The 12,807-nt window shown below is 45.2% G+C and overlaps 1 protein-coding gene across 1 annotated transcript; it reads left to right on the forward strand.

Moving 5' to 3' along the window:
• Positions 1-5,767: 5,767 nt before the first annotated feature.
• On the forward strand, positions 5,768-12,276 carry tm2d2 (TM2 domain containing 2). The gene is given in 5 exon segments (XM_069917816.1): positions 5,768-6,063; positions 7,273-7,360; positions 9,872-9,987; positions 11,264-11,307; positions 11,310-12,276. Coding segments are annotated over 5 exon segments (612 nt in total). The 5' UTR covers positions 5,768-5,866; the 3' UTR covers positions 11,477-12,276.
• Positions 12,277-12,807: the final 531 nt, after the last annotated feature.

Consider the following 12,807-nt stretch of genomic DNA (forward strand, 5'->3'; position numbering starts at 1 on the left):
TAATATAGCCACTCCTCTTGCTTTTGAATTATACGATGCTGCTGTTACATGTCCTACCCAATCTCTCTTTAATTTCTTGTGCTCCAATTCAGTTAAGTGTGTTTCTTGGACAAATGCTATATCTATTTTTTCCTTTTTCAGTAAATTTAGTAGTTTCTTCCTTTTAATTTGGTTATGTATTCCATTAATATTTAGAGTCATATAGTTCAGCGTAGCCATTTTATATTTTGTTTGTCTTCTCTTTCCGTTTTTCCATCATTACCTTTCCTCCTTTTCCATTTCTGTTTTCTTATTTTCAACTCTTTACCAGACAACATTCCTACAACATCCAACATTTTCCTTATTCTCCTATTTCTATCTTCTTTATCCCCAGTCTCCCCTTCCCCTCCTGAGTTGCCCTTTATCCCTTGTCGGACAACCACATCTCCCCTCTCCATTTGGATTTGCGAATCCACTCGCAAGCGTCAACTGATTTTGCAGTGACCGCTCTTTTCCCCCACCCAGCCCCCCCCAGAAAAGATTTCGCTTTTTATATGTCACAAAGGTCACTCTTTTAATTCCCTCCTTATTCTCTCTATTCCATTGCCTTCTCTTATTAATTCTTGTCTATACTCTCTATGTTTTCCTCTAATTACAGATACTTTCACATATGCCCATTGTCTCTATTCACTCTTATACCTCTTTACCCGCATACATATCAATCGTGGTCGATTTTTACCCTCCTTACCCTTCTTCATCCCTCAGTCTATTTTTGTCTTTACCCACATACATATCAATCGTGATCATTTTTGCTCTCATTACCCGTCTTCATCCCTCAGTCTATTTTTGTAATTGTTCTGCAAATTTTCGTGCTTCTTCTGGATCCGAGAATAGTCTGTTTTGTTGTCCTGGAATAAATATTTTCAATACCGCAGGATGCTTCAGTGTAAATTTATATCCTTTCTTCCATAAAATCGCTTTTGCTGTATTGAACTCTTTTCTCTTCTTTAGGAGTTCAAAGCTTATATCTGGATAAATGAAGATTTTTTGCCCTTTATACTCCAGTGGTTTGTTGCCCTCTCTTACTTTTTCCATTGTCTTCTCCAGTACCTTTTCTCTTGTAGTATATCTTAGGAATTTTACTACAATAGATCTTGGTTTTTGTTGTGGTTGTGGTTTAGGGGCCAATGCTCTATGTGCCCTTTCTATTTCCATTTCTTGCTGTAGTTCTGGACATCCTAGGGCCTTAGGGATCCATTCTTTTATAAACTCCCTCATATTCTTTGCCTTCTTCATCTTCCTTAAGGCCCACTATCTTTATGTTATTTCTTCTGTTATAATTTTCCATTATATCTATTTTTTGGGCTAGTAATTCTTGTGTCTCTTTAGTTTTTTTATTAGATTCCTCCAATTTCTTTTTTAAGTCTTCTACCTCCATTTCTGCTGCTACTGCCCGCTCTTCCATCTTGTCCATTTTTTTCCCCATTTCTGTTAAGGTCATATCCATTTTATTTATTTTCTCTTCTGTGTTGTTTATTCTTCTTCTTAAATCATTGAATTCCTGTGTTTGCCATTCTTTAAATGACTCCATGTATCCTCTAACAAGAGCAAGTATATCCTTTACCTTGCCTTTCCCTTTATCTATTTCACTGTATTCTTCCTCTTCTTCTTCCTCTGGGTTGGCCATCTGTTGTTTCTTTGCTGCCCTTTCCTCCTCTTCTTTCTTGTTTCCATTGTCTTCTGTGGTCTCTTCTTGCTGCAGGTGTTCTGCAGCTGTCGTTGCCGGCTGTGGAGATCGACTCCCCAGCTGGTCCCCCCTCCCGTCGGTGTGTTTTTTTGCATGCGCATCGCGCATGCGCGAGGAGTCGCGCATGCGCGGTTGCGCACTTTTACTCGGCTCTGTGAGCCATTGTTGTAGTTCTTTTTCTACCGACCTGAGGTAGTGGGGCCCTCTCTCCACAGCGGGCCTCTTCGGACAGGTAAGGCCTTCACCTTTTTCCTCCGTTGTCTTCTCTTCCTCTCTTCTTTCCGTTGATTTTGATTTTTCTCCTTTTGTCTCCATCTTCTTTCCACCTTTATACTCACTTTTCTTTAACTTGTATTTCTGTGCCTTTGTATTTTCTCTTGTTTTTCCCGACTTTTCTGGAGAGGGCTGGAGTTCACCGTCCGGCCACTACTCCATCACGTGACTCCCTTCCTCTGTTGATAGTCTTGATGCAGGAGAGGGTTTTTCCGATGATGTGCTGGGCTGGGTCCACTACCTTTTGAAGGCCCTTGCACTTAGGGGTATTGGTGCACATTTACCAGACTGAGATGCAGCTGGTCAGCACACTTTCCACCAAACATCTGTAGAAATTTGGCACAGTTGCCGATGTTATACCAAACCTCCGCCAACTCCTGTGGAAGTAGAAGTGCAACCAACGTTTTGGGCTGAAAACCCTTCATCAGGGATGGCAAGAACTGGAAAGATGGCCGAATATAAAGGTGCAGTAGGGTGGGGGGAGGCGCATGGGCTGGCAGGTGATAGGTCAATGCAGGTGGGAGGAGGAAGGAAAAAAGGAGCCAGAAGATTATGAGGGAAGGGGCTGAGAAAGGTAGGAAGAGAAAGGGAGGAGATGATGACTGGAGAAAGGAAGGTATATGGAGGTGTGGAAGAGGAATTTTCACCCCGTGACATCTTAGTCACTATACGAGGTTCATGCCTCTGAAGCCCACTTTAGGGTTAACAAGTGGCTAGATGACAAGCTACGCTGGTCCTAGCACCGATCCCTGCAGCACACCACTAGTCACAGGCCTCCAGTCTGAGAAGCTATTGTCCACGGCCACTCACTGGCTTCTCCCACACAGCCAATGTTTTTGAATATTTTAATATGAGATTTTACATCCAAAGTACCTATGGATAGATGTTAAAATTCTCAAAGATACACTACACTTAAAATCACCAATGCCTGAAGAGGGCGCACAAAATCAGTGAACCGGTGCGGACTCGAAAGGCCAACATGGCCTGTTTCCGCTCCGTAAATGGTTATATGGTTATATGGTTAAACACCTTGTCTTTGGTCATCAAGACTCCTGTCACACAAAGTCCTCCTCTTGGAAGGGGACTGGGGAAGCCCTGTTTGGACACACACATACATTGGGTATTAGAGTGGCACAAACTGCTGTCAAGATAACAGTTCTGGCACCCGCATCAAAGAAATTCAGTCTCTCCCACTTAAACTACTGGGTGAGCCTACTGACAGACAGTTATGGATGACAGTGCTAGCAACCGTGAATGAAGCAACTCAACCCCTTGTCTGCTGAAGCTGCTGGGTGAGGCCGCATACACAGATGAACCATCTGAATGACTGTCCTCCGACCAACCAACTATCCAATCAGCCTGTTCAAAATTCAGCATGCTGGGCTTTTCAACTGCCCCAGTGCGTGCCTTCAGCTCTCCCGATTGACAGAGAGAGGTTACCTACAACAGGTGCGCTCTCTACGAGCCCACCAACTTCCAGCGTGTGGTTCCTGCGCTTCTGACAGCTGTCAGTTTTTCCAGTGCTGTTTCAGTGCTTCCCACGCTGCTGTCGGTTTTCCCAGTGCCACTTCAGTGCTTCACTCTCTCTCCCACCATAGGTTCAGTCCTATTTTGGGTTTTAAAATTAAAAATGTCCAGGGTCCACAATAAGAGCAATTCTCAGAGTTGTTAATGTTGTGCCAGTACATGTTTGGTATACCAGCTAATGTTAAGTGTGTTTTCTTGTTAATGAACATTCAATGGACAAAAGAACAAAATAATTTGGCTGTGATCACAGCTGAAGCTATAGCTGCTTTCAGTTGCAACAGGGGATTCTCGGAGCAGGATATTATACCTACAGGAGAAGGAAAACTTCCTGGCCGGGTTCTCCACTTTCAGATGGCCACCCAAAAGCTGCATAGGAGTACAATAGGCTGCTTTACAGTCAGGTATTGTGGCCACCTGAAAGTGGCTTATGTTTCAATGAAAATGGAGCTTAGAATGATATAAGCAAGTTCTGCAAAACAGACCTGTAAAGGAGAGCCATCATCAGTGAAATATATGTAATATAAATACATATATTTTAATTTGATAAGAAATTAATACTTGGTAACAGGGACTTGCCTGCATAAAGTTAACCTGATTATATTTTTAATGCAATCCAGATGACCGTGTTACCAATGTTTTTTTTAGTATTGAAGTATTTTCCATGTAGTAAATGCTACCTCTCTGTGTTACTTGGGAGGCTTCTTCAATAACTTGGAGATGCAAGATTCAAATAACAAAAGAGACTTTACTTCCACCATCTCAGGAAACTGTTCACACACCCATATACATACACCCCACAGTGGTGAAAAGGGTGTATTCTTATGCAGTTATACAGACTCGCCAACGCAAATAGCGCCTTTGGAAGACTACACAAGAGTCTGGAAAAACAACCAACTGAAAAACCTCACAAAGATAAGCGTATACAGAGCCGTTGTCATACCCACACTCCTGTTCGGCTCTGAATCATGGGTCCTCTACCGGCATCACCTACGGCTCCTAGAACGCTTCCACCAGCGTTGTCTCCGCTCCATCCTCAACATTCATTGGAGCGCTTTCATCCCTAACGTCGAAGTACTCGAGATGGCAGAGGTCGACAGCATTGAGTCCACGCTGCTGAAGATCCAGCTGCGCTGGGTAGGTCACGTCTCCAGAAAGGAGGACCATCGCCTTCCCAAGATCGTGTTATATGGCGAGCTCTCCACTGGCCACCGTGACAGAGGTGCACCAAAGAAGAGGTACAAGGACTGCCTAAAGAAATCTCTTGGTGTCTGCCACATTGACCACCGCCAGTGGGCTGATATCGCCTCAAACCGTGCATCTTGGCGCCTCACAGTTTGGCGGGCAGCAACCTCCTTTGAAGAAGACCGCAGAGCCTACCTCACTGACAAAAGGCAAAGGAGGAAAAACCCAACACCCAACCCCAACCAACCAATTTTCCCCTGCAACCGCTGCAATCGTGTCTGCCTGTCCCGCATCGGACTTGTCAGCCACAAACGAGCCTGCAGCTGACGTGGACTTTTACCCCCTCCATAAATCTTCGTCCGCGAAGCCAAGCCAAAGAAAGAACAAAATAGTTCACATTATCCTGGCTATATAACAGTAATATTATTTTATCTCAATGTACATATGTATCCGAAAATTAGTAATCATTTGAATTTAATTTTGAATAGGTCCCCTCCACCAGCCATTTCCAGATCCGACAAAGCTTTGACTCATTGGCTGTTCCAAGTTGGAAGATCCCGCCTGTACCTACCACTGATAGGATATCGGCTCCTGTCAATCAATCCTCAAATGTCTGGGCCGTGGGAGTCACTATTATTAGCACCCAATCACTGAGCAGATCTGTGAGAAGAGCCTTGTGATTGGGTAGCTGGGCTGTTGTGGTAGGTTACTGGATTGAGGATGTGATTGGGTAGTGGTGTTGTCAATCAATGATTAATTGTCGTGTGCTGCTGATGAAGGTGAGCAGGGATGTCAATCAAATCCTTGAGGTGAACGGTTGGCGTTAACTCTCATGTGATGGGATTAACGGTAATGTCAATCAACTGCCTCTTGATTGGATTGCTGTGCTTCCGATGAACGTCACTGATTGGTCAAAGTTTATGCCAACCAAATCCTTGCTTTGAACGTTTGGCAGATATCACTATATGATTGGACTATAGTATTGTCAATCAACTGACACTTGACTTGATGAAGGTTAACTATTGGTTAAAGAAGATGCCAATCATATTCTTGCTGGGCTAATCCATTACGTGATTGGGTGGCGGCCTTGTCGATTATTTTCTGGGTAGTTGCAGTGGGCTGCGATGGCGGTGGAGGCCTAGTGGTTGGTGGGGAACGATGCCGGGCGTGTCGCCGAGCCACTTGCTGCTGGGCATTCAAGTGGTGTTGCTGGCGGCAGCCGCGTTGCTGCAGGGCCTGTCGGGTTCGGCGTCGCCCAACAGCACGGCTGAGGCGCCCGATGCCGACGTCAGCCCGAACCACACGGTGCTGGAGTACCGCGACCCGCTCTCCCCGCTGGTGCTCTGTAGTTTCCTGTGAGTGCGGGCCCGGCCAGGCCGCAGTCAGGGGCGGCGGAGGAGGGCTGTGTGGAGGGGGGAGGAGGAGGGGGGCTGTGGGGGGGGAGGAGGAGGGGGGCTGTGGGGGGGGAGGAGGAGGGGGGCTGTGGGGGGGGGAGGGAGAGGGGGCTGTGGGGGGGGGAGGGAGGGAGGGAGGGAGGGGCGCTGTGGGGGGGAGGGAGGGAGGGAGGGGCGCTGTGGGGGGGAGGGAGGGAGGGAGGGGCGCTGTGGGGGGGAGGGAGGGAGGGAGGGGCGCTGTGGGGGGGAGGGAGGGAGGGAGGGGCGCTGTGGGGGGGAGGGAGGGAGGGAGGGGCGCTGTGGGGGGGAGGGAGGGAGGGAGGGAGGGGCGCTGTGGGGGGAGGGAGGGAGGGAGGGAGGGGCGCTGTGGGGGGGAGGGAGGGAGGGGCGCTGTGGGGGGGAGGGAGGGAGGGAGGGGCGCTGTGGGGGGGAGGGAGGGGCGCTGTGGGGGGGAGGGAGGGAGGGGCGCTGTGGGGGGGAGGGAGGGAGGGGCGCTGTGGGGGGGAGGGAGGGAGGGAGGGGCGCTGTGGGGGGGAGGGAGGGAGGGAGGGGCGCTGTGGGGGGGAGGGAGGGAGGGAGGGGCGCTGTGGGGGGGAGGGAGGGAGGGAGGGGCGCTGTGGGGGGGGGGGGGAGGGGGGGAGGGAGGGAGGGGCGCTGTGGGGGGGGGGGGGGAGGCAGAGAGATGGTGATGAGAGAGAGTGGGATGATGGAAAAGGTATACTTCTAACAAATCACCCTTCAGCTTGTGGCAAAACATTCAGCTGACTCCTAACTAGAATGTTTCCAGGAACATCCTTGGGGGCCTCCTCTATCAATCTACTGTATTTGGAATTGCAGTCAAAGCAAAATATTCATTGATAATAAAAATAAAACATCGCCCCCCCCCCCCCCCCCCCCCCCCCACTTCTGCTACCTTTAACTGATTTTCCTTATCTGATGAAGCCTTGAAATGTTAACTGTTTCTATTTCATCAAATTTGGTGAGACTGCTGAGTGATTGCAGCTTTTTCAGTTTCTGTTGTACAGATTGCTTGTTGGATATTTGGGGTGTTAATGATTTGTCTTTAAATCTTTCAGCAGAATGAAAGTAATTTTGCATTCATCGAGCAGGAACCTTATCTTTGATTTGGTAAATAATAGTTTGGTTAATGTCAAATCCTCTTACTTGCAGGCCAGATGAATTTGTTGAATGTGATGATCCAGTGGACCTTTTTGGAAACCTAACTGCATATCAGGAACAGGGATATGGTTGCATAAAAGTAAGGAAACTTCATTTGTTTTGATTTTTTTTCTTTCAAATTGTATCTCTTTTAATGTAAACTCTCAATTAAATGGTAAATGGGGAAAGTATTGTATCTGAGATTTTATCTCAAAATATGCTGACTGACCAGGCACTTTGATTTCTGTTCCACTTTAGGATATTGATTTAAACCTAGTGCTGTGAGTGCAACAATTGGGCTCAGCTGTGCTATCAAGAGGAATTTGTGGTCAGCTGTCCAGCTTCTCTGGAGAGTAGAAAAATGAGGGGAGATTTGATGGAGGTCGATCCAATTATGAAGGTTATACAGAAAATGGACGTAGGCTTTTTCCACTGAGGTTAGGTGAGATATGAACCAGCAGACACAGATTAGGGGTGAAAAGACAAGTTTAGGGGGAACACTCGTGGAGTAGTGGCAGTGTGGAATAAGCTGCCAGTGGAAGTAGTGAATCTTGGCTCAATTTTAACATTTGAGAAGAATTTTGATAGGCATGTGGATGGGATGGGTATGGTCTGGGTGTAGGTCAGTTGAACTAGGAGGAATAAAGGACTGGAAGGGCCTATCTATGTGCTGTAATGCTCTATGGACAATGTAGTGGGTTCAAATTCATTTTGTGGCCGATTTTACAACTATATTTGGGTACCTTCGTTACAAGTCTATTCTATAGATTGAAATGGCAAGACTAATTTTCTGTGGGTTACAATTGTTTTAACAATGAGGGAAGGCATTAAAGTTAAAATGAGTAAAAGAGGTTTAGGCTATGTTCTAGATTAATCAGCTTGTTGTTTATAAATGCTGCAGTAAAATACTAGGGAGCCCTGTTTAGAATAGAGCTATGCCTAACAAATGCTGCTTAAGTGGGTCAAGAGGATGGCAGAAATACCCAATGTATCAGGCAGCATCTATGAAGAGAGCAACTGTTAATATTTTGAGTTCTTGTGCTTATTGACCTGAAATGCCAAACAAGAAGTCAATGGCCGTTCTTTAGATCGCGTGAAATATAACATTTCTGGATCTATTGAGTACTTACTGTTGTGGAAGTTAACTCAGAGGCAACTTTGAAAGAGATTTGCCCAAGGGTTTATTATGATATGGAGAGTCTGCCATACCATGGCAGCCTTCAGCACCAGCAGAGCTGCGAGGAAGCTCTATACAGGAAAACAGATAAGCATTCTTGCATTCAGTGTCTAATCTTTCAGGAGATGCATCAATTAGTCTTTGAGCACAACTTAATAATTCTGTACTATCGGGACCCAGGAGTTACTTCAGACACTCCTCCCCCAAGTTCCCAGAGACTTCAAGTCTTGTTTACATACATAGAACATTACAGTACAGCCCTTCAGCCCTCAATGTTGTGCTGAACTATATATGTCCTACCCAAAAAGTTCTAAACCTTACTACACCATAACCCTCTATTTTTCTTTCAATCATGTGGCTGTCTGAGTCTCTTAAATGCCCCACATGTTTCAGCCTCCACCACCATCCCTGGCAAGGCATTCCAGGCCCCCAGAACTCTTGAGTTTTCAAAAACTGATGTTTCCCTAAACATCCCTCCTTTCACAAATGTCCTCTGGTATTTGTTACTCCTGCCCTGGGAAACAGGCACTGGCTGTCCACCCTCTCTGTACTTCTCAGAATCTTTTGTCTCCTCTCATTCTTTTTTCCAAAGAGAAAAGCAGACCCCCCCACGCCCAGCTCTGCTAACCTTGCCTCATAAGTCTCTATTTTCCAACCCAGGCAACATCCTATTTTGAACTCTTGACGCTGCACTCATCACTCAAGGCTACGCTCAACTCGCATCAGCTATTTTAAATTCAGCTTGCTTCAAAATGGTCATGTGTCCCATCATACACTAGTTTTAACCATTTCTACCACATTTAGTCTTTTAAGCTATTTAAAATTCCTAGACCTGTTTTGCTGATACATTCCTTAAATCGCTTCCCCATGGTGAAAAAAGCCCCTTCACAGCCCAGTCATTTTAATCGTGCTGACTAAAATGTCCCACCTACACATCCACCTGCCTCCGTTTGGCCTGTCCCTCTAAACCCATTCTGTCCATGTATCCATCAAAATGTGTCTGAAACATTACAATAGTATCTGTCTAAAACCCCTCCTTCCAGCAGTCCATTCCATTACACCCACTACCCTCTGTGTAAAATAGTTATCCCTCAGGTTTCTGTTGAATCTCTTTACCCCTCCACCCCCAATATTAAACCTATTTTAGATGTACAGCAAGGTAACAGGCCATTTCAGCCCACAAGTCCCTGCCACCCAATTGACCCCGGTATGGAGGAAACTGGAGCCCCCAGGGAAAACCACGCAGACACGGGGAGAATGTCCTTACAGACAGTGTGGATTCGAACCCAAGGGACCCAATCAGTGGCGGTGTAACAGGGCTAACCACTATGCCAACTGTGCCACCTTCCTCTGCTTCTCTCTCAATAAAATGTTACTTTTATTGGAGCTGAGGGGGTCAAAAGGGTATAATGAATCTTTTACTTTGTCAACAGGTTTGGTGGACAAGCTTACAATGAAGTGCATCACACGCCAGTACACTGTACAGCACTGAAGGATATTGAGTGTGCTGGGCCACGCACTTTCCTCAGAGGAAATGTACCATGTATAAAGTAAGGATTCGTTTAATTTTATTTATTTATTTAATTTAAATTAGACATACGTCATGGTAACAGGCCCTACTGGCCCATAAATCTGTGCTGCACAATTACACCCAATTAACCTACCACCCAAACGCTTTGAAATGTGGAAGAAACTGGAGCGTCAAGAGGAAACTCGATCAGACCCTGGAGAATGTGAAACGCCTTCCAGACAGGGCCGGATTCAAACCAGGGTTGCTGGCACTGTAAGTTGGTGCTCTAAATGTGCCTCCACTAACACTACGGTGTCCTTTTATCCAGAGCCATAGCTGAACTAACCTGTAACTGAACTGCTTAATATAGAAGCATGGTCAATAGAACTAATATATTGACAAATGCCATTAAATGGATCTCACCAATATTGAACAGAATTCAAGAAATACTGAAGTCTTACAGCATCTGTGGAGAGAGAAGCAGTTTTTCCCTTAAGGAGCTTGCACGAGTTCCCACGCTGTCGGGGTGAATTCAGATCTTGCTTTCGATCTGCTATCATCAATGGTGTCAACGTAACTACTGGTTAAAAACGTGGCCTGATGTGAAAGAATAAGTTTAATGAATATGCCTTAACAAAGGATTAATGAGTTGGAGAAAATTGTTGCCTTGTAACATGGTGAGAATGTAATTGCCTTCTAACATGACCTTCCCTGTGCTGTAGTGAGATGGTAATTAACACCACAAAGAGTAAAAGTAAAATAACCAAGAGTAAGGACACTAACATTTCTCAGCTGTTTGGAACATCTTATTGCAAAATCAAAAATTGCCAGCTGTGTGAAACTTGTAGGGTCTCATGTAGACCCCTGCCCATAGGTGTATAAAAATGGAATGAATACTCTATGCTTTTGTGTGTGGCCTCAGTATAGAGAATGAGTTACGGAACTCTTTCTACCCTCACTCTGCTTGCATTATCAAGGCTGAATAAAGAAACTGTTGTACACTTAATTGGTTCTGTGTTCTGGTGTTGTTTATTGCAGCACAGACTGACCACAGTAACAGGCTCTTCTGGCCCATGTCACCCAAATACTCCAATTACAAACCCCGTACGTTTTTGGAGGGTAGGAGTAAACCAAAGTCCCTGGAAGAGACCCATGCAGACATGGGAAGATCAAACAAGCTCCTTGAAGACAGCACCAGATTTGAACCCAGGTCGCTGGTGCGCTAACCACTGTACTAACCGTGCTATTCCATGGTTGGTTTAGTCTGGTAACTTCAACTTTTTATTGATCAAGGTCTTGCATCTGTTGCTTTGCAGGTACACTGGACATTACTTTGTGACAACTTTGCTTTATTCCTTCTTCCTGGGTGTTTTGGTGTCGATAGATTTTGCCTGGCACACACCGGCACTGCTGTTGGGAAACTCCTGACGCTTGGAGGTCTCGGAATCTGGTGGTTTGTGGATCTAATTCTCCTCATCACAGGAGGCCTGATGCCCAGCGATGGCAGCAACTGGTGCACCTATTACTGAGGAAGAACTTGTACTGAATTCTGTGATGTCATTATGGGCTTGGGAAAAGAACGATGAAAAGGCTATGAATTTGCCTTGTGGATCAACAGTGTTTTGCAGATATTTGCCTGAATCACAGGCCACAGATCTTGCACTTTTTCTGAAACTTCCCAATTTAATTTATTACTCTGAACATTGTAAGACTGTAGACATGTATCATATTTACATAGTCTGTAAATAATGTAAATTGCGCTATCATGTTTTCCTGTACTTAATTTTCTGTTATAAGAGAAATTAAGTGCAAATACACCAAGACAGACAGTACATTTAAGTTCTGAATATGCAACACATTCAACCTGGTGAATTTTTGAGGGGTGGTTGTTGCAGCCTGTAATCTTAGTGACTTTACCAAAGAAGGGTGGCTCGGTTAGCGTAGCAGTTAATGCAACACTGTTACAGCGCCAGTGACTGGGGTTCGAATCTGGCGCCATCTGTAAGGAGTTTGTACGTTCTCCCTGTGTCAGTTTCCTCCAGGTGCTCCACCTTTCAAAACATGGGGGTTATAGGTTAATTGGGGTTATGGGCAGAAAGGGCTTGTTACTATGTTGTATGTCTAAATTTAAAGATCGTGTTTTAAGCTGTATTGGAATTATGTATTTTGGAAGTTGGTGCCCGTTTAGAAGTAAACAAATGCAAAATTGTTTTCAGGCCATTGTAAATAGAAATTTAAGGACACGATCTCTACTGCTAGAGGGTGCAATGTCTCATTTTTATCTGATTGGGGGGGAGAAAGTCCAATAAAATGTTGCTTTTTTTAGAAATGTGTTTTAATGACTTTGGTGAAGCATGCTTTTGTTTTGCTAACTACAGTTTTTACTGTAACAGAAATTGCTGGATTAGACAAAGGTCCTGTACCTGAGCACTGTCTGAGCCGATTTCTGCACGTCAGAAACATCTGTTTTCTGCAGTGTCCCATGTTTCACTTGTTGCACAGTTGTTCTAATTCTTTCATTAGATAATTAGCTTAACACTACCAGAAATATGAATTTATGATTAAAAACGCAATGCTGGAGAAACTCAGCTGATCAAGTAGTGTAAAGAGTAAAATAAATACAAAGCCAATGTTTGGGCTTGATCCCCATCATCAAACTATGGAAAAAATGTCAGCATGCACACCTGAATAAAATTGTGAGGGCAGGGAGAGGAGCCTTCTCAAAGGCAGAAGGTAATAGGAGGGAGAACACAACAGCAATCAAGGGGAGGGGGCAAGGGAAGAGGGTGGAGAGCTCGAGGAAAGAAAAACAAAGGGAAAGGAGATGGAGGGAGAATGGAGTAGGCTAACAGAAACCAGA

This window comes from Narcine bancroftii, chromosome 2, assembly GCF_036971445.1.
Source record: "Narcine bancroftii isolate sNarBan1 chromosome 2, sNarBan1.hap1, whole genome shotgun sequence".
Taxonomy (NCBI): Eukaryota; Metazoa; Chordata; class Chondrichthyes; order Torpediniformes; family Narcinidae; genus Narcine; species Narcine bancroftii.